Source organism: Trichoplusia ni, chromosome 7, assembly GCF_003590095.1.
Source record: "Trichoplusia ni isolate ovarian cell line Hi5 chromosome 7, tn1, whole genome shotgun sequence".
Classification (NCBI taxonomy): domain Eukaryota; kingdom Metazoa; phylum Arthropoda; class Insecta; order Lepidoptera; family Noctuidae; genus Trichoplusia; species Trichoplusia ni.
In genome coordinates, this window is record NC_039484.1 from 4,911,745 (window position 1) to 4,938,536 (window position 26,792).

The 26,792-nt window shown below is 38.1% G+C and overlaps 1 protein-coding gene across 2 annotated transcripts; it reads right to left on the reverse strand.

The window, feature by feature from the left end:
* Window positions 1-409: 409 nt before the first annotated feature.
* LOC113496058 (retina and anterior neural fold homeobox protein 2-like) lies at window positions 410-25,952 on the reverse strand. 2 transcript variants are annotated; one of them, XM_026875142.1, is made up of 6 exons: window positions 25,821-25,952; window positions 19,062-19,225; window positions 18,477-18,614; window positions 5,706-5,793; window positions 1,173-1,317; window positions 410-731 (listed from the first exon to the last, which is right to left on the reverse strand). In XM_026875142.1, exons 1-6 carry the CDS (start codon window positions 25,891-25,893, stop codon window positions 536-538), a joined length of 804 nt encoding a protein of 267 aa, XP_026730943.1. In that variant the 5' UTR covers window positions 25,894-25,952; the 3' UTR covers window positions 410-535. The 2 variants fall into 2 exon arrangements, with proteins under 2 accessions (XP_026730943.1, XP_026730942.1); XM_026875141.1 differs by having other exon boundaries at window positions 18,477-18,617.
* Between the last annotated feature and the right edge of the window lie 840 nt (window positions 25,953-26,792).

Sequence of the window (26,792 nt, forward strand, 5' to 3'; positions counted from 1 at the left end):
TCACTTGTGTATTCAGGCTATCCTACTCATAATACAAACTACAATCATAGTGCGATTTACAATCGTATACATCACTGAAAAACATGTGCAGTCACTAAACTTACCTGGCCCTACCGTATTTATACAATGGCCGATGATGGCGCATCCACTACCTACTATTCCGATGATCCTTTGTTTTTTAATGAAAACTTTTTTAAGAAATTGTCAAATAATGTTTGAAGTTATTCGCTGTAAATGATAATAAATGGTAAAGGGACTGGGAGTTTTTTGATTCTACATTTTTTAAGATCTTAGCAATAATTTTTCCGCGGAAATGAATGACTGTTGTGACTTCAAAAGCAGACCACTTGAACATCACTTCTTGGTACGTGTAAACCTTATTAAAATAAACTCATTTCGGGAACATTCCATCCAACATCTTAAAAAAAAACTCATCAAAAAACAAAAAGCCATCACTGCTCACATTGACAAAAACGTACAGCACCTCAAATGTCTATTGTCCATTCATATCTGGCCACTGAATAGTCTCCTCTTGTTACGTGTGGACCTTGTTGTTGTGTTGGAGAAGTACTCGGTCCTGGATGAGGGCGTCGTGGGCTCGGAGACGGAGGGCTTCGGCGCTGGCGAGGCGGGCGAGGGAGGGCGAGGGGGAGGGGGGCGACGGCGGTGATGATGGTGATGGTTCTGGCTCTGGAGGTCGCAGTGCTGGTGGTGGTAGAGCGAGGACGTACCTGATGGAGTTAGATATGGTTTAAAAACTTGGTGTTTTAGGTTAGGAAGTATTTAGTCAGATTGATAAATTGTATTGTCATGTATTTTTTAAGAATCATTTTTTTTTTCAAGGTAATGTATGTGCATAAGATAGGTACTGCTGAATAATCACCAAAATTTAATTTATATTCCGTGACTAGAAATTTCACATACCTATAACTTGAAGTGACAATTAACAGTCTGTTGATACTTAATACTGGCTTTAACATTTATATTCGTTACCTTAGAAAATCACACATGACTTTCATAAACTGACAACGATCGATTGATATTCGGGACTCAAATTGTTAACTCACCATCAACCGTTTATATTCGCAACACTATCTCAAAACTACATTTCAATACCGCGCTTTCCATTTCAAACCATACTATACTTGGTCTTACGAAGAACAACTCATTACCTATGCAGCAAGGCTCTGAAAGCGGCGGCCGGTTCAGCATCATGCCACAGCGGTGCCGGCACCCCCAGCGCGCCGAGACCAGCTCCAAGACCAAGAGCCCACCACTCTCCGCCCGGAGGACCACCGCCGCCCCATTCACCGACCACTGGAAAAGGAAGTCAGGTTAGTATTCAATACTCAATGCTTTTATTGCACTCCATACGTTGAAAAGTTGTTACATAATATTAGTATAGTACATGATTGACACTGTAGGGCACGGCAATGAAGAAGAGAGGAGTATTGTTACGTCTTCACATAAAAGTTCTTTTATCTATAAGGCTAGAAATCTTATTTTTAATATTCAAATGCTGTCACACATGACCTTCTAGTCTTAAACTAAGGAAAGCGTATATTATGAGCGTGTATTAGACAAGTGATAAACGTATTTATTTATTCCTAAATACATACATAATATAGATAAATTTCACCCAGATACAGAATTATCGTGATTATCACACAAAATTTGTCTGGGGTGGGAATCGAACTCACGATCTCTGATGTAGCAGTCATTGCCACTAAACATTAGACCAACATGCCAATTATAGAGCGTAAAGCACGGCGAGTGTTTTTCATTTCGAAAGTACGAATGAATTAACACATGATTGGATTGCCTGCGCCGCGGTGCAAAACTTCTAAGTCATCATTCTCTCATACTCTCATACTCAGTCTCATACTCACAACTAACGTAAGATCAAAATAATTATCTCTGAAAATTTGGAACAGGCATTTCGAAAAACGACATATATTTGATTTAACAGAACCTGATTCATATCTATGGTAAAAGGCTAGTCATTAGCAGACCAAAATGTTCATTACAGCAAAAAATAAAAACTACTAAAAATACCCAATTACAAACGCACTGATATCAAAAATGCAATCAGAATAACAAAAATATAATCTATCACCCTTGCATTCAAGTAGAAAGCGCCCTTTGACGAACTCACGCGCACGTTAGCAAGCAAATAATGAAATGTTTGTACTGCGTAATATAGTTAGGCAGGTGGTAAAATAGGGCGACAGTTAAGCGTTGTGTGGTGTCACCTGCTGAGTTGGAACGAATTAGAATGTAATTTTCATTTTTATATAAAAAAAATCGTTGGATATGATAATCATAACCACTTATAGAGAGACTAAAAATATATTGACAGAATTGATATAAGATCCCTTTTTGTGGTCAGTAAAGAAATAATCTTCTATATATACTAATATAATAAAGCTGTAGAGTTTGTTTGTATGAACGCGCAAATCTCAGGAACTACTGGTTCAAATTGAAAAAAATCTTTTTGTGTTTAATAGACCATTCATCGAGGAAGGTTTAAGGCTATTTAACATCACGCTGCAACTAAAAGGAGCGAAGATACAATGGAAAATGTGGCAAGAATGGGGAAAAATATTCATCTTCGAGGGCTTCCGTTCAACAATTCCTAACTTATATCTTCTAACAACGCGGACAAAGTCGGGGGCAACTAGCTAGTATTAGATAACATGCTAAATTTCCGTTCTGTTTTCATAGCACTCTAATGATTCTCAACCAAATATCTTTAGCAAATGATATAGAATCATAACACAGTGACAATGTTTATCACATCATAAAATCATAAATAAATATATAGTAAGTATCAATAAAAAAGTAAGTAATTATCGCGTTTGTCGCGTGCGGAGGGTGTTCAACGCACGTGCTTATCAATATTTTTTTGTCATCAAAGTTCCGTTGTCACAATAAATTATACCATAAACAAGCTTTTTAAAAATATTTTTCAAGAACCATTACATACAAATACCTACTGAGCTAAAAATAAGGAAATTTATATGGGGTTAAATGAAAAAATAATCAAATCAATCTCTTCATCCAGTTCGAAGTTCTGAAAAGCAGAAAAGAGAAGCTCTTCCTTTGTGAAGTCGGTAAAAAATATGTTTTAATAACAAAAATACATAAAATATGTTTAATTGCATTTCAAACTACCAAAAACCACAGTATTTTATAAGTTCAAAAACTAAAACTAATTTTTATATTTATCTTCATTTCCTTTTTTTCAATCTTATGTTTATAGAAAGAATATCTAAATATTTTCTACTTTCGAAACACAAATAAAATTTTGTACAATCACAATCAAAAGTGTTAACAACCAAACAATAAGCTACCGGTAAACGGATTGTACATACTTGTCTTTATCGCGACATCTCACAAACATACCGCCATTATACACACATTAGTGTAATGATACCCAAATGTTTGTGTTTCGTAAGTAAATATTAAAAAGCTTTATTATTGTAGGCTTAGATTATTCACGATTTTGTGTGTAATTGTCGCTTATGCATTATGTTATAATGGCTTGGTGTTTTTTGGATAACTTTGATTTGAAGCCGCGTGTAACAAGTTGCCGAGAAGCAAAACGATGGCTAAAATAACTTCAGGATAATGCAGTGGTGTGACGAGGCCGTCTCTACGAAAATGACGTATGCCAAAAGGCTCCTGAATTGTTTAGATTCTTATCAATGATCGGACTACTGTATGAACAATATCCAAAATCTGTCCGAGATTTTTAAAACTATATTATCACAGGTTCGGATCGTACGTCGCACATGCGAAATCGGTCTAAATGTATCGCTAAAAAACAGTCTAGTGAGTGTATTATCTGCAAAAAGTCAGTATTATCTTAAATATTAACACAGCTCTCTAAATACCCCAACACCATTTACTCAAAAAGAAAGAAAAAATACATTTACATTTCCATTAAAAATAAATCAATGCGTAATGTATGAGGCATTTTAAATAGTGTTTTAAATACATGGGCGCGCAGGGTTGTCACATAATCACAGCACCATCGGTGTTAATTGTCGTTGATTTTGACACCCGGCCCGCCACGCTGTGTAAGCTAGGGTTGTTACTTTATAAATAGTTATTAGTATTTTTTTTACGAATTTACAAATATGCAAATGAATAAAAATGCGAAAATGTTTCGTTCGTAATTATATGTCACATTAATATCATAGATGAATTATATGATTTGCTACCTAGTAATTTAAGCCTTTTTATGTAATATTGAAAGGCACTGTTACATTTTAATATTACAAACAGGCCATAATATCTTTTGCGTTTTTTTTTTGTAATGGTAAAAATAAACGTTTTGCTAATTATAATTATCTGAATCTTAATCCTAATACTGCTCTATAACTGTAGTTAATATTTCCAACTATTTGAAAAAAAAAACATTTTTTTTAATATGGTCATTAAAATAATACCAACCCTAATTTCGGTACAGATTACTTGCTCACACGGCCGATAGCGATCGGTAAATGATCGGTAATGATCGGTAAACATCGGGTACAATCGCGTCCGTATTTCATTACCGATGTGGCGGTACCCGATAAACGAGACCAATTACGACAAATATATAACTTGTGAGTTTTGAGTTGTGTCGATGATTGTACCTTGTTATTATAGGGGATGTTCCGTTTTGACAAGGAAAATATTTTTCTTGTAATTATGTGTTTTATGACTATTAATGTTTTTGGTATAATGAGAGTTATACGAGTTGTTATGGTATTGATGTTTTAGGTTTAGTTTTGGACTGTGTATTATTGATTTTTCATATAACATGCTGCAACAAACCGATGCTGTATAAAATAATATTATAAATTGCAAACATAATTAAAAAAAAACAATTAACTTAAAGCAAAAATCAAATCATAACGACAATTAAATAATAAGTTTTTCGATTTACAAGTTTGGAACGATAACAACATACATTAGAAAGAAATCCATAAAATAAACATCATGCTACCAAATGCTACGGCGTAGCGTGTAGCAGGTGTAGCAAAGCGTAGCGGTCACGTTAGTTCATTTAAATTTTAGTTTAACTAACAGTGCGATCCAGTAAAAAATAAATCTAAAACTGTAACAAAATATCGGGTTGTGAAACGCCCACTGTTGACGGCCCACGCTCCTAAACCGTGTTACTATGCAATGTTTAATTTAAAACGAGATCCCAAAAGGGTTGAAAAAATATTGGATTTTGTTCAAAGTACCAAAAATAAAAGTTTTGTGTTACGATTTTGTGTATGTATGTTTTTGTATCGGTAATTTTTTATGCAGTCTCTCTGCTATACCTCACACATCTCTAATTGCAGAAACTCAACAATACAACCACTGAATTTAATATGGCCGCAATTGAAACTGCGTCAAAGTGCGTCAGTAAATTAATACATAATTATATAATTACCTATAATTCAATCTTACGCTTTTAACCACCAAACAAAATTAAACTATACCACAGACTATAAAAAAGTTGCTGTCGAAACTTCCATAAAAGTGCATCATGTAACTTACAGGGTATATGAGAACATAAATAAACTAAAAAATAGACTAAAAAAGTTTTCGGAACCTTAAGGAACGTTCAAAGTTTCACCTATTCTGTATAACTATGGAACCATAAGAACGATAGAACTCCAATACCTAATGTGTCATGTATGCAAGCCTTAAGTATAACTCACCATGGTCATGATGCATGAACGGCGCGTGATCCCTTCCTAGAGCCTTCTCTCGTTTGCGCCACTTCGCACGACGGTTCTGGAACCACACCTGATAACAAAACATGGTCATTTAACAACAGGATAACTTTCAAACTTCATACAAGAAAATAAAATTACAAACTTTAGAATCCCCCGAAAAAAACTTCAGACCCTCCTATAACTTTGAAATTGCTCGACCGATTTTGATCAAACTTAATCAATCAAACTTAATCGATCAAACTACTTTAATAACAATATTCGAACCGCTTAATTCATTCGGGAGCTATGGTGTCACAGAAAGACACGACAAAACTTATTTCACCTCTCTTTTTTGCTGTCGAAAGTTGCTGATCAATGTCAAATTAACACACTTCTATAAGTATTCAACGTTATTTCGGAGGAATAAGTTTTTTGCAAGTTTTTTGATTTTGTAAGTATTACAAAATTAAAGTTTGTCTTCAAAATCTATGAAATTGATAATTCAGAAGAAATTTTCTTGCTGGAAAGAAATGATAATTATTTTATATCATACAATAAATAAGGTTAGGTTAGGTTGATACCTATTTCCCGTGAACCGCAGGAAAGGAGTGTCCTGCGGGAAGGGGTTACTGGGCCCCTACCGGGCGCGTCCCCAGGTCGTGGATAGGGGAATGCCGCACAGATATGTGTGGTACCGGGCTTACCCGGCGCGAACGACGCCAGTAAAGCGATGGAGAGGAGAGATCCTCACGTGTGTGGTATAAGACGTGGTAACGAACCCCTGGCGTCCTGGACTTATTCCGGGCAGCGACAGCGGGCGTTAGGCTTGCTTTTACTTTTTCGACGTGATAAAGGTAAAAAGGGTAAAGGTGGGATGGTTGGCGGGTTTAGCCAGCTTTTCTGACGTAGCATGGTGTTTTATGAAGCGCAGATATTGGTCTAGACTTACTTGCACTACCTCTAGGCACAGCCTTGGATAAGGTCACCGCAGGCATACCGTAGCCCCCAGCGAGGGTCTGGGACCTTACGGGGAGCGGGGGTCTTGCCTTAACTGGCCGGACCGCGTGGAGGAAAACCACTATAAAAAATCCCCGAATCTCAAGTTTGCTCGTGACGAGGAGATGAATGGCTGACGGGAATTTCAGTTGCTAGCGAGCACCTCCACAGGACCGGCGGACCCTGATGGAGTAGTACGCTTAGTCGAGTACAGAAGGCTCTGCTCGGCCGGACTTTTTACATCCTTTATACTCGTGGGATCAAATATGATTAAAATTAACCAAATTAAAAATAAAAACGATGAAATGGTGGGTACAGTGTCTGGTTCTGATACTGCATCGAGTATAATGAGCGTAGAACCATTAAGAAGCAAAGTACTGAGGAAACGGCCGCGAGCGGTCAAGAATTTAGGTTCTGAACCTCTCTCGTCCGAAGAAGACATGCCTTTGCCGAAAGTTGGAGCGATCGTTAAAAGAGGAAGAGGCCGACCCCCATCTACTGGGGAGTATGTCGGTCTAGCGAAGGCTAAAGCACTTCTTGCTTTGAAAAAAGGAAAGGAGTCATTCCTTAAAGCGGAAGACGAAATAGCTGAGTCAGTTGAAAGCGCCCGTGCTGCAATGGTGCGAATGACTGAGGTCTTACATGAAGATGGAAAATGTGACACCGAAAGGTCTACTTCGTCCATTCTAAAAGCCGTCTCGACTAGTCTGGATGTTGTCCTGAAAGTTGCTTCAAAGTCTGGCAATTTAAAAGGTACGTTCCAGAGAGCTTTAAGAGACGCAGTTTCTACAATAAGTGACGCGGTGGAAACACTCGGCACACGAACGGTCACAGAGGAGACCGCTGCTTTGCAAAGCAAGACAACTAAACTAGAAGTTGATAACGCTCGTCTGCAAGAAGAGCTGGCGGACATGCGCAAAGAACTTGCTGAAATCCGAAGTCAGGTGTCATCAGAGAAAATCGGTTCCCCTGTTAACGCCTCCGCAGCTACAGCCAATGCTGTAGTACCTCAGGGGGAACTGATTCGTGCTATTATGATTGAGGTGGGGACCATGGTGAATGCACGAATTGAGGGTTTAGAAGAACGGTTGTTGCCCGAGATGCGTCTGCGGCCTGCACTGGCTGCAGACACAAAGAGAACACCAGCAACAGTAAAGGCGAACCCACCATTGCCACCTTCACTTCGATCTCATGATCTTGGCCAGCCTCGTGCAAAAAAGACCGATAAAGGCAAGATCAAAGCAAAAAAAGATGACTCCTTTCCAATAAATGCTTCCATCTCGGATCCAGCAGCGGCCGCCAGTGCTGCTGATGGCGAATGGATCGTGGTTAGCAGGAGAAAGAAACCTACAAATAAGGAAAAGTTGCCAAGGGATCAACAGTTGCAAAAGGTTCAGGGCGCGCCTAAAATACCGATAGCTAGAAAAATGCGTACACCTAACTCGACGGCTGTGGTTTTACAACTGCAACCGGGTGCGGAGTTACAAGGTGTAACCTATGCATCTGTTTTGTCCGAAGTCAAAGAGAAGATAGGGGGTGCAGGTCTCGGGATTAGGTTTATGAAAGCAGCTACTGGAGCGCGTATTCTGCAAGTGCCGGGTGCTGAGAGTGGAGAGAGGGCTGATGTCCTTGCAGAACAGATCCGTAACGCGATTGGCCCCGGTATTCTAAAGGTTTCAAGGCCAGTAAAAACAGCTGAATTGAGTATTTCGGGTTTGGACGACTCTGTGACGTCGGAAGAAGTGGCTGCAGTGGTGGCACGCACCGGGGCATGCCCGGTTGCGAACGTCAAAGTCGGAAACATACGAGAGCACGGTATGAGTGGTGGTTCAGTGGTGGTGAAGTGCCCCATTACTGCAGCCAGTAAGTTAGTTGGAACTGATCTGCAGGTTGGTTTAGTAGCGGTTAGGGTGCGGCTACTTGAACCTCGTCCGCACCGCTGTTTCCGCTGTCTAAGGAACGGACACATTGCTGCCATCTGCACTGATGAAGTAGATCGCTCGGGTTTGTGTTTTCGGTGTGGACAAGCAGGTCATCAATCACGAAATTGCAGCGAGTCACCGCACTGTCCGATCTGCGCTGCTAGCGGAAAATCTCCTGCACATAAATTGGGTGCTAAAGTATGCATAGAAAGTGCCCCAAATTTGAAAAATAGCAAGAAAGCTCAAGTGAAGAAGACTAATGCCGTGCCGCAAGCAGTTGCAGATACGGATAGGGTGCAAGCCATGACGATATAAATATGGCTAAACGTTTCTTGCAAGCAAATTTAAATCACTGCGCCAGAGCTCAAGATCTCCTTGTCCAGAGCATGGCGCAGTGGTCTATAGATGTTGCGGCGATTTCCGAGCCTTATTTCATTCCTCCCAGCGAGTACTGGGTGGGTGACCTAAATGGCCTGGTAGCCATAACGGCACGAATACCTTTGAGTGTCATGGCACGGCGTTCATGCTGTGCTGCAGCACTGGTGGAAGGAGTTCTGGTTGTGGCTATTTATTTTTCTCCTAATAGGGTTTTGGCCGAATTTGAAGCCTTTCTAATCGATGTTGGGGCTTTGATAGGACAACATCGCCGCTACCCAGTGCTTATCCTAGGTGATTTCAACGCTAAGTCTGTGGCTTGGGGCTCCCGCGGCACGGATGCGCGCGGAGCTCTCGTTGAGGAATGGCTCCTAGAAACGGGCTTATGCCTCCTGAATAGGGGCACAGTATTAACTTGCGTGCGGCAACAGGGAGGCTCTATCGTAGACCTTTCTCTGGCTAGCTCGACTGTCGCACAAATGGTTCATAATTGGAGAGTACTCGAAGAAGTGGAAACATTGTCAGACCACCGCTATTTCTATTCGATTTGAACTGTCTCCTACATCAGCACCTACCTCAACAAGGACGAAGTCCTCACCATTTCCACGATGGGTGCTCGGAAAATTAGACTTGGAGCTTCTCAAAGAGGCAGCCATCGTCCAGGCCTGGATTGCGCCATCGAATATATCCACGTCGATCCATGCAGAGGCGGCTTGGTTCCGGCGCGCAATGTCGCAAATTTGTGATACGGCTATGCCGCGCTCCAGGCCGCCGCCTCCAAGACGACAGGTTTATTGGTGGTCTCAAGATTTGGGTCAGTTGCGAGATGCGTGTATAGCTGCAAGGCGGAAGTATACACGGCAAAGAAGAAGACGAACCATAAACCATTCTCTTGAGACTCAGTTATACGAAGCGTACAAAGAGGCAAAATCTAGCCTAAATGTAGCCATTGGTCGTGCTAAGGACGCTGCTAGAGAAGAATTGTTGGCATCCGTGGATAGGGACCCATGGGGACGCCCATACCGAATGGTAAGAGGCAAGCTTCGGCCATGGGCTCCACCAATAACCCAAACACTGGAACCGTATTTCTTGGAGCGCGTTATTGCCACACTCTTTCCATCTAGGCCGATACTCACTCCTCCTTTAATGCGCCCTAGCACCGAGACATTTGACCTGACGATGGAGGTACCAGAAGTCACAAGTAGCGAAATGAAGTCTGCAGAACTACGACTCAAAAAAAAATGTACCGCTCCTGGCCCTGACGGAGTGCCCGGTCGAGTGCTAGCTTTAACACTCGGTGTTCTAGGGCCCCGACTGAAGTCCATTTTCGATACGTGTCTACAAGAAAGTGTATTTCCACAACAGTGGAAAGAGGGCAGGCTTGTGCTTCTTCGGAAGGAGGGGCGTGCCATCGATACACCATCCGCGTACAGGCCCATTGTATTGTTGGATGAAGTCGGAAAATTTTTCGAACGCATAATCGCTGATCGCCTCGTTGAACATCTGTCTAGGGTAGGGCCCGATTTGTCTGACAACCAGTATGGATTCCGACAAGGTCGCTCGACAATCGATGCTATTCAGCGCGTCAAAAGCCTCTCTGATCAAGCAGTGTCGGGGGGCGGAGTGTTATTGGCAGTATCATTGGATATAGCTAATGCTTTTAATACTCTGCCGTGGAGTGTTATTACTGAGGCCCTCCGATACCACAATGCTCCTCGATACCTTCGTCGAATTATTGGGGCCTACTTAGGAGAAAGAACAGTGCTCTATGAGAGTCGCAGTGGTTTAGTGTCAAGGCAAATGTCCTGCGGTGTTCCACAGGGATCGGTACTGGGGCCGCTCCTGTGGAACATCGGCTACGACTGGGTCCTTCGAGACTCTGCTCTCCCGGGTGTCAGTATAGTGTGTTACGCTGACGACACACTTGTGCTAGCTCGGGGGGGTTCGTTTCGCGAGGCTGCTCATTTAGCTACAGCAAGCGTGGCACAGGTTGTTGGGCGTATTAAAATGCTGGGCCTAGAGGTAGCACTGGAAAAATCCGAGGCTCTGGCTTTTCATGGGCCTCGAAAAGCACCGCCAGCAGGATCTCATATTGTGATTGGTGGGGTACGGATAGAAGTCAGGTCTACTATGCGCTATCTCGGGCTAGTACTGGATAGCAAGTGGACATTTGACCCTCACTTTGAGCAACTTGGGCCTAGGTTGCTCAAAGCAGCGGTTGCGCTCAGTCGGCTGTTGCCTAATTTGGGAGGGCCGGGTGCCAGCTGTGGCCGACTCTTTACGGGAGTAATACGCTCCATGGCGTTATACGGAGCACCAGTGTGGGCAGACCACTTAACGCGGCGTGGTCTGGGTCATCTGAGCCGGCCCCAGAGATCTATGGCAGTTCGGGTCATACGCGGCTATCGTACTATATCTGGTGTAGCCGCGTGTATCTTGGCAGGATCGCTTCCCTGGGACCTAGACGCCAAAACTCTCGCGGCCGCCTATGAATGGCGAAAAGATCTTCTCGAGCGCGATGAAAGGCCTCCGCCTCGAGTAGTAGGGGCCATGTTAAAGGAGCTCCGTAATGCTTTCTTGGAAGTATGGGCCGAACGGCTAACAAGTCCAGGAGCAGGATCAAGGACTGTAGGTGCTGTCCGTCCGGTCCTTCAGGAATGGGTGAGCAGGCGTCATGGCGAACTAACCTTTCGCATGACGCAGATATTGTCGGGACACGGTTGCTTCGGCAATTACTTGTTCCGGATCGCCCGAAGGGAAGCCACCCCTTGTTGCCACCACTGCAACGACAGCGAGGATAATGCGCAGCATACCCTGGAGGTTTGTCCAGCATGGGCAATACAACGACAGACAGTCGTTGCGGTAGTGGGCGGGGATCTCTCGCTTCCTTCCGTAGTAGCCTCAATGGTTGGAAGTGAGGAATCTTGGAGAGCTGTCGCCGAATTCAGTGACGAGGTCATGGCACTCAAAGAAAGTGCGGAAAGGGAGCGGGAGCTGTCGACCACCCTCCCGATTCGTGCCCGACGCACAAGGGCTAAGAGGAGGGCTGATAATGCTCTCTTTCAGCCACCATAAATAGCTTTCGGCGGTAGACGCGGGGAAGTCTATCGCCCTAAATTAAAGCTAAAGGCGGCGCGCGCGGTGCTTCCGCGTGCTTCCTAATTGGTGGAAGTAAAATCAACTTTTTTATTTAAAGTGGCAGCTCCTGCAAGGAGTGTCCCTGCCTGGGATCGCGGTAGTTTGCATTGCGTCCCCGTGGTCTCAGTTACAAGGGAAGGGTGAAGCACTCCGGTGGTTTTAGCCGGTAGGAGTCCGGCACACCTCTCCGCCTTCCCCGGGGCGGAGAAAGTCCATGAGGATTTCCCCGGAAAAAAAAAAAAAAAAAGGTTGATACCTATTTAACTTTCACGTTCGACTAGCCTTTTTTATTTATATAAAAAAATATAAATATAATATAAATCAGTGCTTTCCACGCAAGTATTCAAAAACGCAGTTACTTTAGTTCCGTCTTTGACTAACTACATAGAAACAAGTCTAAGATCAACAATAGAAGGTTGAAACAACTTCAAAGTCGAATCACGCATTAGAACCAACATGCATACGAAAAATCAAAAAGCCTCAGATTCTTCGCATAATAGAACCAATCGGAGCTGCGGGCGACTTTAATTTTTTTTATTGTGTAATTGTTGGCAATTTGACGCCGTCACCCCCCCCCCCCCGCCCCTCTCTCGTCCGCACCTCTCGACTACAATGGAACAGTAATGAAAAGCAATTACGCATACGTGGTTTCCATTCCCACACGCAAATGTACGGAAACTAACCTAAAATTTGAACGCCTAAAGTCCATTTTTCCTTGCGATCGAACGGAGAATAGAAATAAATTGAGCTAGTCGGGCCGCATTGCGCTAATAAAAAGACATTGTAGAAGGAAAAAATTGGTGTAATTTCATAATTTTCAAATGAGAAGGTTTTTGAGTCGCTGCATTCGTACAATTGTTGCGAACAATTATGGCGGGTGGCTTGGACCAATCTCGTCACTTATACGAACAATTTGATCTAATTAAATCGTGTTAAGCCAATTTTCTTGTTATATCTAATGTACTTATGTATTGTATATTCGTCAGACATTCTCTTTTCTTTCCTTCAATTGACTTCTGCGATGGTTGAAATTTTCGGACTCGGAAGTTATTCATTTTGTCAATGCTCATCATGATTACTTATACTGCTAGGACGGATCTATATATGCCAAAATTAAGGTTTATTATTATTATCTAGTATCACAAGTTAAACAAAATCAATTTTATTTTAAGACATTTGTCCTAAGTACTGAAAGATAAGATGAATGGGTACTGCAAAAACGTTAATACACCAGAAACTGTACTTTATGAAACATTCAGACTTTCTAAATGATATAATTTCAAATCTTTTCTGTTATTTGCAGCTACTACATCATCATCCTAGCCTTTTCCCTACTATATTGAGGTCAGCTTTCAGTCTAACCAGATACAGCTAAGTACCAGTGTTTTACAAGGAGCCACTGCCTATGTGCCCTCCTCAGCCCAGTTACCTGGGCAGCATGATACCCCTGATAGACTGGCTGTCAGACTTTTAACCTTCTGACAACGTAACGACTTGTAATCATTACTCCCGATATACTTCAACAAGACCTATTCAAATCCATCAAACTATTGAGATATCGATACCACTTATATCCAATTTCCGACCAGCAAATATCTAAAATTCATCAATTAAACATAGATTTAATTCGTTCGGCTACACAAGTACCACTTCAAATGAAGAGAACGCGTGTCGATTACATAGGGCAATCACTAGACATTTTTATTGAGACCCACTCCATTGCATTCTGTATTCCAAGTGCTACATAAACTAGAAAACTCAACCTTAAGACTGGGGAATAAGGTTGGATTTTAAATGGTTGAACAAAAATAAAAGCAGTCGGTTCTTTGTCGGCGAACAGCATCTATGAAGTGGATTAAAAGCAATTTGCACTGCGTTGAGTGTGATTTAAGAATTGTGTGGCACCCCTAATGCTTGATGCTAGGGTTGGTACTTAGCAACTTGACAAATACGAATACTTGAATATCTTTGGTATTAAGCTTCTATGTTAACCTATTTTGTGTGACGATTAATATTCTATTTTTAATCATCTTTTTGTTGTTTGCCCAAGTTTCGACGGTGTAATAAAAGTGAAGGATATAAAAAATAGAATTGTAAGTGTAAAATGATAATTACGACAAACGCTAATATCAAACGAAGATTTATTTGTGGAAGAAGTCACAGAAATGTTAGAAAAGCAACATGATTCCGCTAACCAAGAAACCAAGAGATACAACCAACTCCAAACATTATACAGGCTTTATAGAGCCGCCACCGCGTCAGCTCATGATTAAGGACACCGTCTGGGTCCGAAACTAGTCAAGCAATCCCGATAAAAACGTGTTTGTTAAAATTTTCATTTTTCAAATATGATTCATCCTCACGCAAGTCAATCCTAATCCAATATTTTTTTTTCAAAATTTTCCATCAATCACAGCGGTATATACAGAAACGAAACCATAATCTCTAATCCCTTAAGTGTGGCATCTAACGCTTTAATATGGCGTCTAATATCACCATTATTCCCTTCAAAAACCTCCTCCATCCTCCTCATTCCTCCGCCATCCTCGGCAGACCGCATGAAGTCCCTAATTACCAAATAGCGCCCACTTTAACTACAGTTAAAGAGCACTTCGCGTTAAACCGCGCTTAATTAAACCATTGTTAGTTACGATTACGTCTAATTGTCAGACGATTAGGTATTTAACTATTTAAAAATGTATTAATGTAATTAGTGGTATAATAGTGCAGTGAACATATTAATTTTTACTGCAGATCGGTAGAGTGTAATGTTGTAAGGAAAAATAATCCCTACTAATATTATAAATGCGAAAGTAACTCTGTCTGTCTGTCTGTCCGTCTGTCCGTCTGCCTGTCTGTCTGTTACGCTTTCACGTCTAAACCACTCAACTGATTATAATGAAATTTACATTAAGATAACATAGGATAGTTTTTATCCCGGACTTTTGAAGAGTTCTCTTGGAAACGCGATATAACCAACCTCGACGCGGGCGAAGCCGCGGGCGAACAGCTAGTAGCAAATATGTATGAAAATTTTAATTAAGTCATAATAATAGTAGTTTCGGAAATTTCATTAAGGTTTTTAGCTCATTTAAACAAACTAGCATTTGTTAAACGTATGAAAGTTAAGGCTTAATTCAATAGTATGTAATTATGCATCCGATATGCCTCATACATAAGTCAAAGTTAAGATACAATAAAACAACCAGCCCCATTATCAAGAAACTTCAAACCCAAAACAGCATAACACTCATACATAACCGACCCCAAAAATGTCACTAGCCGGTCGCATAGCAACAAAAACACAGACAACAAAATTATCCTCTCACAAACAAAAGACAGTATTAACTTTTAATTACACACCCGAGATTTGAATACCGGTAACGAGCGTCACTTTAAGCTGGATAAGACTTACTGACGAAGTCAGGGGGTCTACCACTGACTCTTAAGGTAGGAGTGAGAGAGATGACGGTATTCGACTTGTAGGGCACTGTCTCGCTTCCATCACAGTAGCAGCCTTCAATGACATGGTGATAGACCCTCAAATCATCTGGGATCTTAGTACTTATTTGGGAACTGTTAGGTAGAAATTACAAGGTTTTTTGAACTCAAAGACATCGTCATTTTTGAGTGGTGAAGGGGTGGGTTTAAAAAGGTTTTTGGTAGGATGAGTTGTAATCAAAGAAGTATATTAAATAGATGCTGTGAACTTTGATTGTAAACAAATCTTGAAATGAGTTTTAAATCGAACGTACCTAATTTTGGATTTTGAATCGTTTTCTAGTTACTTCTTTTGTTTCCATTCATGAACTCTCTATCTATATTTTTAAGACAACCTTAAACTTCAACACAGAAAGTGTCACACAACACACAAATGAGACATACATCATTGAAAACTGTATATTAATTGAAACTTTTATTTTGTGTTCACCAAAACTATACAGCATAAAGTAACTGTCTTTAAAAATCCAAGACCATTTCACGTCCACATTGAAACATTTAAAATAAAAAAGAAACTTAAAACAAAAACGAAGAAAACAATCCAAGCAACGGCAGCAAAATGGCTGCAAATGCACATTGGCTATTATTATCTTGTGACGGAACTTAATAATTTCATTCTTACAAAACGCGCCAACAAGGGGCCTGATTACAATATCTGCGACAATTAGCGAAGGAGTCGCGGTAATGCGCGGTTGCGACGCTGCAAACATTAGCGCTCTCGCGACAAGAACGTAATGACGCGCGAATTAGCGGCCATTGTGCCGCTTGCGCGTTCGGCCGCGGCACGGTGGCTGCGTTTTAATGCGATTAAATGGGACTGGACTTGTTTTGTGGGTTTGTGGATGCGTTATCGTGGTGTGTAGGTATATAAGATATATGTTTAGCCTTTGATTAATCACCTTTTATATTACCCTTGAAAACTCAGGGACTGCATTTGACAGCAACCAGTTATAAAAATTAAGTAACTCTTATTAAAACAGGAGACGTGAATGTTTGCGAAAAGTCCAGCTAGGACTTTTTGCAAACGTGTTACTTTTTTTGTGTCTAAAAATAATTACACTTGTTTGCCAAAAGACTTCAAAAAGGAGAATTTTCTCAATCATCTGCATTTTTTTATGTTTCTTAGCTCAGAACCGATTTTGTTGATTATTTTTTTAATTTAACGTAAAATATCTGTTTTGGTACCATACAGATTTCGTACAGTTTGACTCAGTAGGTGTTTTTTGTAGTCCGTCTTTTTACAGACAAAACAATATTATTACACTATTATTACACTTCTAGAAATTCAAATTCCCACCTAAACACATTGCTATCGCATTTCGTATACACTCTATACACTTACCTTTACCAGCTGTGGTGAGCAGCTATCGACAATTTGCTCTCATTGTGCCCGGCGCTCAGAATAGAAACTAATTTTAATTACCGTCGCACCTAGGAATTGGCCTTTAGCGGTCATTGTGTTGGTAATAGGTACTTGTTAACTGGTCGTAGGTGTAACTAATCAGGTAGTACTTAAAATGATTGACTTAATTTTTAACTGTAGAGTTGTAGGTTTGTAAAAATGAAAGAAGGAAATTTAACACGCTGAATGAATTTGATGGCTTAGTATATGTTTTTTTTTCATTATTTGGTTAGTTTTGTTATTTCGACAACTTTTTAATTTTGATGACTCTGCCCCCCCCCCCCTTGCTCAAAATTTACAGAAACTGGACTAATAATGAGCGCTTAGGACTACAAATTATTTGTTGTAAAAGTTTTCTAAAATTGGACACTGATGATAGTTAAGCAAATAAAAGACCGATAAATTTTTGATTTGGCAATCGTTATGCTTTGTTTTTTGGTTATTTTTCTGGCACTTTAGTTTTAATCGCCTTTTATAATCTGAACTTAGCTCTGAGCTGAGTTAAGATTCTGAAGTATTAAGTCGGTAACCGGTAGAGTTTAGGACAAATGGAGAATAAGTTTACATTTTAAGCTTTATTTAATAACTCTATCGGAAACTTAACATCAGTATAACTAACAGCCTAAAATCAAATATTTAATAACACTTTAAACATAATTTAATATGAAATAATTAACACTGAGGATGTGGTTTCGTTATTAAATGTAACAAATTATTTGCTAATTATGAAAGTTATTAGTCTGATTCAAATTAATTAATTATTTGGAAATTATTATTACCTCGTTAATAGAGGAGTCGTAACCGCAAAATGATGGTATTCGTGCTATTCATATAAATTTTCATCATAGTCAAAATAATTCGCAGAAACAATATACATTTTTTTCAATCGCAGGCAATACCGCGAGATAGAACTAGTAAAGAATAATTTCCACCTAGGAGAGCTCAAGGCAAAGATATAACTGCGTAAGGTAATTGATTAAAGGTTAAGCTACGCTTGGCAAGGTCGGTCCGTAGATGGGTGAGCATCCATGTCATAGCGCGTTCCTCCGTGTTTCGGAAGGTACCGTAAATTTTAAGTCTTAGTTATTACCCATACATCTTTGACAGTTATTACGGGTAGTCAAAATCTTAAAAGTCTGACTACGAGTCTGACATAGGTTGTCGTGTCGCCCACGTAATTGGGTTGAGGAGGGTAAAAACAGTCAGAAAACGTCTGACAACTAGTCTAACTAAGCGTAGCGTGTTGCAATCCTTGTAAAACAATGGTTCTTAGCTGCATCCAATTAGACTAGAAGGCGACCCCAACCCAAACCCCAAGATGTCAAAAGGATGGAAGGATGATGATCATCGTACCTATACTTATATTTTCTTTTAAGATAACATGGCGGCGTACAGCTGGTAGGAATAAAAACGATTTAAAAATTCATAGTGATTACTGACCTGTACTCTAGCTTCGCTCAGATCGAGCCTCATCGCCAGCTCCTCCCTGGTGAAGACGTCAGGGTACTGCGTCTTGTCGAAGGCTCTCTCTAGCTCGTGGAGCTGGTACGTGGTGAAGGTAGTTCGGCTGCGACGCACCTGCTTGGACATCGAACAGACAGGTCGGTCGAGAGCATATAAAGAGTTTTGAATAATTGATGATTTGAAGACAGAAGTGACATATGTGTGTATGGAATCATAGAGGAAATTTGGCAGAAGATTGTCGGAAAAAAGGGCAGGAGAAAGGGGAGGCGTTTACCTAGCTGTGGGAGAACAAAGGCTGTAGATGATGATGATGAAGACAGGAGCGGCAAATGCAGTATACATGAAATGATGGAGGTAATTTGGCAGAAAATTGCGGTTTCGATAGTAATTTCTTAAATTCGGTGCACCTGGCTTTTTGCCATATTAGTTTAGAATTATTGACACGATTAATAATACACGGTTTTGTGTGTGGCTTTTCATATCCGTATATATTATGTAAAGTAACATTTTATTGACATACCTATTACCTACCATAAAACAATTAAATTTAAATCAAGTTACCTTGCGCGGTCGTCCAGCATCCAACGCCTCTAAATGCTCGCCATGCTCGCTGTGCTCGCCGTGTCCGTGCTCGTGCTCGTTGTGCTCACTCAACTCATGCTCATGGTCGTGCTCGTGCTCTGAGTCTGAGTGAGCGACGCTCTCGCTCTTCAGTTCAATGCGATCTGTAGGAGAAAAGATGTTTAAGTGGAAATGTTTAGACGGTCACATGTGGTGGTATAAGATTTGTAATTATAGGGTAATTTTAATTCTGTCGCTTCGTAACTCCCAAACGGCTAAAGCGATTTCAATTCAGTTTAGATTTTATTAAAGGTGAATTATATGCGAGTGTTCTTAGATATGTTTGATAATAATCGGTCAAGTTATTTAAAAGTTACGCTGGGGATGAAATTATTTACTTTTGGTGGTTAATATTTTTCTTGTATAGCCTAATATTTTTCAATAGAATTTAACAATATTACAAAAATACCAAATACCTCCCAAAAATCACCAAGAGACTATGTAGGTACGTAGATTGCATATATAAGTACTAGCAAATATTTTCAGCACCATTCGCTCACAAAATTATATTTGGTCAAGCTATTTAAAAGTATCCCGACACATCGTAATAGGGGTGTGTCTGTCTATACGTCCCCCGAGCTCGGTATTTCGAACGAAACTTTCGTGAGATAGTTCACCAGAAATTGTTGTATCACTTATGTATTGCAAACTTTTAAATAGCATCATTCTGCCGCTTATAACGTGTACAACCACAAGAATTCATATTGATTATAATGAATACTGTGCATAATATATTTTAGCGACGTGACGTAGCCTTAACCAAATTTCCAAATAAAATTCATGTCACATGTCCCACGTCATATGGGGACCAAAACGACTCTACAAAATTCCCTGAATAAGAATATACCTAATATTTATCATAGAAAAAGAGTGTATTTGAAGTTGTAGTAAGTTAAATATTGCAACGTAATTATTCAAATTGCCGGACTAGTTTCAGGCCTAAAGACTCCCTATTTAATATACCTACATATTTTACACTGTCCATAATAGTTTAATCAGAAACAGAAGACGATAAAAAAACAACAATTAAGACATATAGCACACTGTTTAGACTCTGGATTTCCACACAGCAGTTACCAACAGTCTAATCTAAGACTATTTAATATATCTTCACTAAGGTTTATCAAAATTAGTCCACAATTTGAGCGTGAAGGAGTTCCTAACAAAGATAATGATTTTACAGTCGAATTCTAATTAAGTCAAAAAAAACCTATGACATTTCAGTGTTTCATAAATCCTATTGTATTAGCAAACTTTCGTTACCACCATGCCCGGAATTGAACAACGTTGTTCTAAAAAAACTGCCCTGCATCGTAACAGAATTAAATTCTCAGATTAAGCATTCGTGAAAACAACATAACTGAACGTTTGTTCTCAGAGTCACGTGTGATTGACATGACATCGATCTTTTAATCCTCTGCTACCGTTTTGTACCAGTTCATAAGTCCCATCACCCTATGCACTTTCAACTCCACCATCACAAACAAAAACCTATTCTAAATGTTTAAAGTTAGGGTTCAAAATCATCTGTATTAATGCCCCTCAATAACAGGGGATTTAACGAAAAAGTACAGCGCACTTAACGTCAATGCTTTTCACTATTTATTCTAATTCTATTTTCATATGAGCTTTGTTACAATTGTATAAAGATCGGAATACAATCAACAATTGAATGTTTATAAAGGATAAGTCTTTAAACATTATTTTACAATGATAATCTCAATGTTAATAGTCCCTTAGTTAGTTATTTGAGTGTAATAACATGATAGTCTGATACTGATTTATTCGTTGGGAATCTTTCAAAAAACATAATGATGGCCGACGGGTAAGCAACTTGTTTGATGTAAACCGAAAACTTAGCTATATTGCCGACATTGGTACTACAAAGTAAAATTTTTGAATGTTTTTTTATCTTTAAATGTTCAAAAGGAGCAATAACTTGACTACTTTATTTTAAAACCAAACTCTCGAAAATTTCAAAAACAATTGAAAAGTTACATTTTAAATATAAAAATATAAAATACAAGTTTATAAAAAAATCTACGCGACCTCCATTTTTTTATACTAAACTAAGGTTTTAAAACCGGATGACAGAATCTACAAAATCTAGACATATATTATCTTATTTATACACGTTTAAGTAAAATCAACAACAGAATATTATAAAAAAATAAACATTTTTATCGATAACAAGCACCCCACAATGCCATTAAGTATGAAAAAGGCTTTAAAAATAGCATACTCTTTCAAACTTGTGCTATCGATGTAATCCTGTCAAATTGGCACTTCAATTCCCAAGTAAAATACATGGCATTTTGAATTCTATACCCTCGTAGGAAAGTTTAAAATCGTAGGTAGAAAACAGGCTGATCAGAATGCAACTTCCAGATAGGATATCTAATTGAAGTTATAATGTTATGATGTCGTGTTTTCAGGATATCAAATAAATACTCTTTGGGAAGTATGTTATTCCTTGTTCCCGCACTTGATAATTTAATTCTCGTGTCGCGGGGACTTTGGTAAGCATTCTAGTCACATGCACAAAGACACTCATATTCAGAAAATCACTCGTTGATCTCACAAACGCTTATCCTACACGGGGATCGAATATCGCGCACATTAAACTTGGCGAGGTGACCTTTACCACTCAGCTATCCGTGCAGCTTTTGAAACAAGCTTCCTATAGGTTATTGCATAGGACTCCAGAATCATAAGACAGGAAGGGATCCACGACCCACGGATATTCTAGCACATCATATTTAAACACTTTCAGTGACGTAGTGAGGCGACGGCCCAAGGCATCAAATTTCAGAGGTATTAAGGTCTCCTGCCTTTTGACGTGCATATCTCTAAATACTGATAGGTTGAACTATTAATGTAAACTAAATATTCCTAACCTGATTCCAGAATACTAATGAGGAACAATATTTTTGATCGCTGTGTTTATGATCATTTGAACGTGATTATATACGTTATTAAGGTAAATATTTGACTCAGCCACAGTCGAAGCAGAAACTAGATATGTGGAAAATTGTTTAACATAGCCTTTTCGAAGAAATTATAAAAAAGCGTTTTACTGCTTTGGAAACTTGGGTTGATCAGATTTGGTTGATTTTTCCTTGTACATGTTTCAATTTTAAGATGGTTTATATTCATAGAACAGCCCGACAGAACGTAGTTATTTAAATACATTTCAAAATGTTGCCCAAAATCACCATTCACGGATGAAATCGCCGGCATGTCTTATGAAAAAAGAGAGCAAGAAGGCGAGATCAAAATTCATACTTCATTTACTTAAGTTCGCAATAACATAACACATTTTAAATAACCATAACCTTAGTTTAAAACTGAAACATCAAGATTAGGTACACTAGACACCACCCTTATTTACCCGGATTTCACCGAATCCGAAGTGGGGAAGGAAAAAAGCGGAATAAACTATACAATGATTTAACTCCATTCCAGTTGCCGCTAATAAAAAAAGTCCTGTTCTCCCACCCAGCTTAACCTTAAATTATTAAATGAAACATATAGTTCACTACAACACCTCCATATCAGTCGTCATTACATCGTCTAAACGTAATATTACTATAGTAAAAACATCACACAACCATACCAAAAGGGAACTGGTTATGCACGTAAACTCCATCCATAATCACGGCTCGAAGTACCATCACCGAAGCCACATGTAGCAACAATAATTACATCTCAACAAAAGCATTATATTTATAATCCTCAAAAGACCAGCCAAGTGCGATGAACCATATACAAAGTATTCCTATAGATAAAATAGAATTGAAGCAAAATATTGCGTGATTATAACGCGTCGCGACGGGGGGTCGGTAGCCCTTAGTCGTGCTTTACTTTGGTTATTAACTTGGCTAATATTTATTTTGTAATATTTTTTATACATTCATATGTAGGTATTGTTGGTTGTATTCGAAGGGATGGATGTAAAAATGAGGTTTTAATGTAGAGATTATAAAACTATTTCGATAATTAGGTATATAATGGATCAAATAATTAACTACATATAAATAAATAACTGAGTTCATACCTAGCGGCCTGTTTAAGGCAATGCGCACTCCCGGCTAAGATTAAAACTAACCGGGGTCATGAATACGGAAGCTAAACTTAAATTTAAATGTCTATCTATCATTTTATTATCCATTCGATGGCATTTTAAATTCTGTCGTCAAAATAATTTGCTAATAAAATTGTCTGTAGTTAATGAGATCATCCATTGTTAAATAAGGGTAGTTAGTGGGGGCTAAAAACAAAAACTCACTAGTAAAAAGCGTACTGGTAAGTGACGTCACACGAAATTTTAAATCACTCTATCCACTTCAATTTGTCTTAACGAGATGATCCGTCTGACGGACACTGTAAATAAAACTGTTTAAGTTTTATTTGTCAAATACTCGATTGTTGATATACCGAATCACTAAATAGTACTGTACAGTATTAGTACTGTTGTTGCCAAATAATGAAAAATCAATCAATAATTTCTGAGTCATCGAAGTTAGGTCTCAGAGCAATCAGTTAAATCCAATTACAACTCGAGATTGTACTTAGGGATACTTCTAAATGTTATAAACAATATTTTCACAAATTAAAATGAGATAAGAATTTACTACCTATTTGATTCGCGGTTACTTTTGGTCATTTCAATTTTAATTCAATTAATTTCTTACAATCATCGTACCAATTGGCATTTCTTTTAATTAATTTAAAAATAATTTAACCTTAATTTATGTTGGCTAATGTAATTATTTATATTAATTATATATATTATAAAACACTTAAAATAAATGAAATAGTGGTAACAAATTACGCAAGCAATCAAGTTAATTAATTTTCTCTTTTGTCAATCAAAATAATAACATTTTAATGAATTCCAATAATTTACGGGACAAATATTAAAAAGTGATTTAAATAGTTCAAATTAAAAAAAAAGTAGTATTGAATCAGCATTCCAATTACGTCATATAAAAAGCTATTTTACCTAATTTTCGGGAGCTTTTTTTCCGTCAGAATAACTATGATACAAAGCGAGTTAGGCAAGACATAGTTAAAATGTTGTTAACACTAATCAAAGCGTATCCAATTTACTGAAATTATTTATTTCTAAAGTTGTCATTGTAACAACCTGAATTGAAACCCAAGTTTAATTAATTGGTTCACAGAATTTGAAATACCTAATATGTACATGATTAAAACTATATAACACTTAATATAAATACAAAATTAACAGTATACATAATTTACAGAGCGTCAAAAAATACATCTTCGTCCCTGCCAAAGTCGAGATACGTACACAATGGTAGTTATTTTTTAATTTTAATAATAATTTTAATTTAATAATAATTTTATTTGTCTCATAAGTTACAAACAGTTGTTTGAAGTCCTAGACCTCACACTAGGATTCCCTGTGTCGTGAGATCTAGGCTGATTCGTTCCGCTTACACATTGTTAATATCTTCGCATAATGACTACATAATATTTTCAATTAATTAAAACTATTTACTTATAAATTATTTTATTCCAGGAAAGTAATCTATCGCGTTAAATGAGTCGTTATTATTTTTGTCGCCTTTAATCGCAGTGTTGTACAAAAAAAGAGACAGTCAATTCATTTTCCTAATAACTACAAAAAAATAATAAATACTCCACTTTTATTTTTATTATTGATTCTATAGTGCGCTCTACGGAATCAATAAATTCTGTTAAATAAAGGGTTGACTAATTAATAAGAGGCGAGACTTTTTATAGACCTATGCCTCAGGCTGGACCTTAGCAATGTAATAGTTATTATAATCATAATTTTAGTAAAACATACGTAATTCATTAAGGATAAAATAAAGTTAAAAGAGAGCAATTACCTCAAATTAACTGTGTTACATTTCTTGTTTATATTATACTAGCAGTTGCCCGCGACTTCGTCCGCGTGGTTAGAAGATATAAGTTATAATTTATACCTGCCTTCTATTTATCTATCTGCCTTCTATCTATCTTGTAGGATTCAGTCAGCGTTTGCAATGTAAGCGCAAAAAATGTGTTTTTTTACGTCCTCACATTAGAAACCTCAAAAATTGTAGCCTATGTGTTATTCTGATGTATAAGCTATATTGTGGTAAAGTTTCATTCAAATCCATTCAGTAGTTTTTACGTGAAAGAGTAACAAACATCCATACATCCATACTTACAAACTTTTGCCTTTATAACAGTAGTAGGATGTGCTTTAATAAATAAGAAAAATAATTGTAAAGATTGGAAAAGTAGTCGAAATTTACATAAATTAATCTGTCCTGTAGTACCTATAAACTTCATCTTAAACTTCTAAATACTTTAATACTCAAACCGTGAGAACTTATTTTAATCCCTGACCTCGTAAAATTATTATAATCCTACTATTATTTCAAGAAAACAATAATTCTAAGTACTTTATAAAGATTAAATTAATTTAAACTTATTCAATTATTTTGAATTATACTAATAATTGAACATTAATCTTATGGCAAAAGAAATTGTGTTGAATTATTACATTTTCGTTCGTAATACAAAAAGTTTAGAAAGTCCCTAAATGATTTGATTTTTTTTTGGATTTTAAATATTTGTAGAAGTTAATTCAAACTTTAAATATTGTCACGGGAAGATCCACGGGCCAGTAATTTTACTATATAATATATAATATCATACCTGGTTGTCTGTCCGTATGTCCGAGTATATTGTCTATAGTGTAGGCAGTACCGCGACGGCCAGCCTCCGACATTGTAACGTCACGACACTTCACAACAACATTCAATTAAAAAAAACAACAATATAAATAATAATATAAAATAAATTAAAGTTTCAAACACTATTAAAATTTACACAGACACTTGATTTATTTAAATTAAATTAAATTTATTTATTTCGCGTCGTAAATAGTTAACCGTGCGAATACGACCGCGGGTTCGTAGCTCAAATTGCAAACTTTGACTGAACGATATGGTGAAAGCTTGTTCGCCGCCCGATTCTGGCTGCAACGCTTACACATTGCCTATCTCTTTCTCTCTTGTTAAAAATCATATATTGCTGTTTCGGATTTAAGCTCCGCCTCTTGGCTGTGATTGGTCGGTGTGTTAAGTTAAGGGTGATGAATGGATTAGGTTTATGAGTGTTGAGCGACGATTCAAGAAGCAAGGTTCGCTTACCGATGCTTTGAACATCATTATAAAAGTTGTATTGTTTTACAATGCTTGCATTGTAACTTACATATACTACTTACAAATAAAAATTGCATTACACTGAGAACTATTGGGTAGACATTGGTATTGGGTAGTGTGATTGAAATAACTTTTTGTAGCTTTTTTATAAGTTCTGATTTGTTCAACTTTCAAATCATATGATCAAATGATGTGACATTTGCATAATAATACTCTGTTTAGGCTATAGGCTTATTATAAAAAACTGCTTAGGTGTATTTTAGTGACGAACTTGTAGCTTGTAAAAAAAAGTATAGGTATTTAAAAAACATCTTATCTCATTTTATTTTATTTATAGTTTTCGCGCTATTACATTTTGTATACTGAATGTTCGTGAAAACCTTTTTAATAGTTATGAAGCATCAAGTGCGTGAGCAGCGAGTTATTTCACAATAACAGAAATAAAAAGTTTTAGCTAATATAC

Excerpts from the sequence above, each read along its gene's own strand:
- LOC113496058 (XM_026875141.1), bottom strand. The coding sequence starts at position 25,893 with ATGTCGGAGGCTGGCCGTCGCGGTACTGCCTACACTATAGACAATATA. Across the intron at positions 5,794-18,476 it reads TGAGCGAAGCTAGAGTACAG|GTGTGGTTCCAGAACCGTCG; the intron begins GTCAGTAATCAC and ends TTTTGTTATCAG. Across the intron at positions 732-1,172 it reads TTCAGAGCCTTGCTGCATAG|GTACGTCCTCGCTCTACCAC; the intron begins GTAATGAGTTGT and ends TAACTCCATCAG.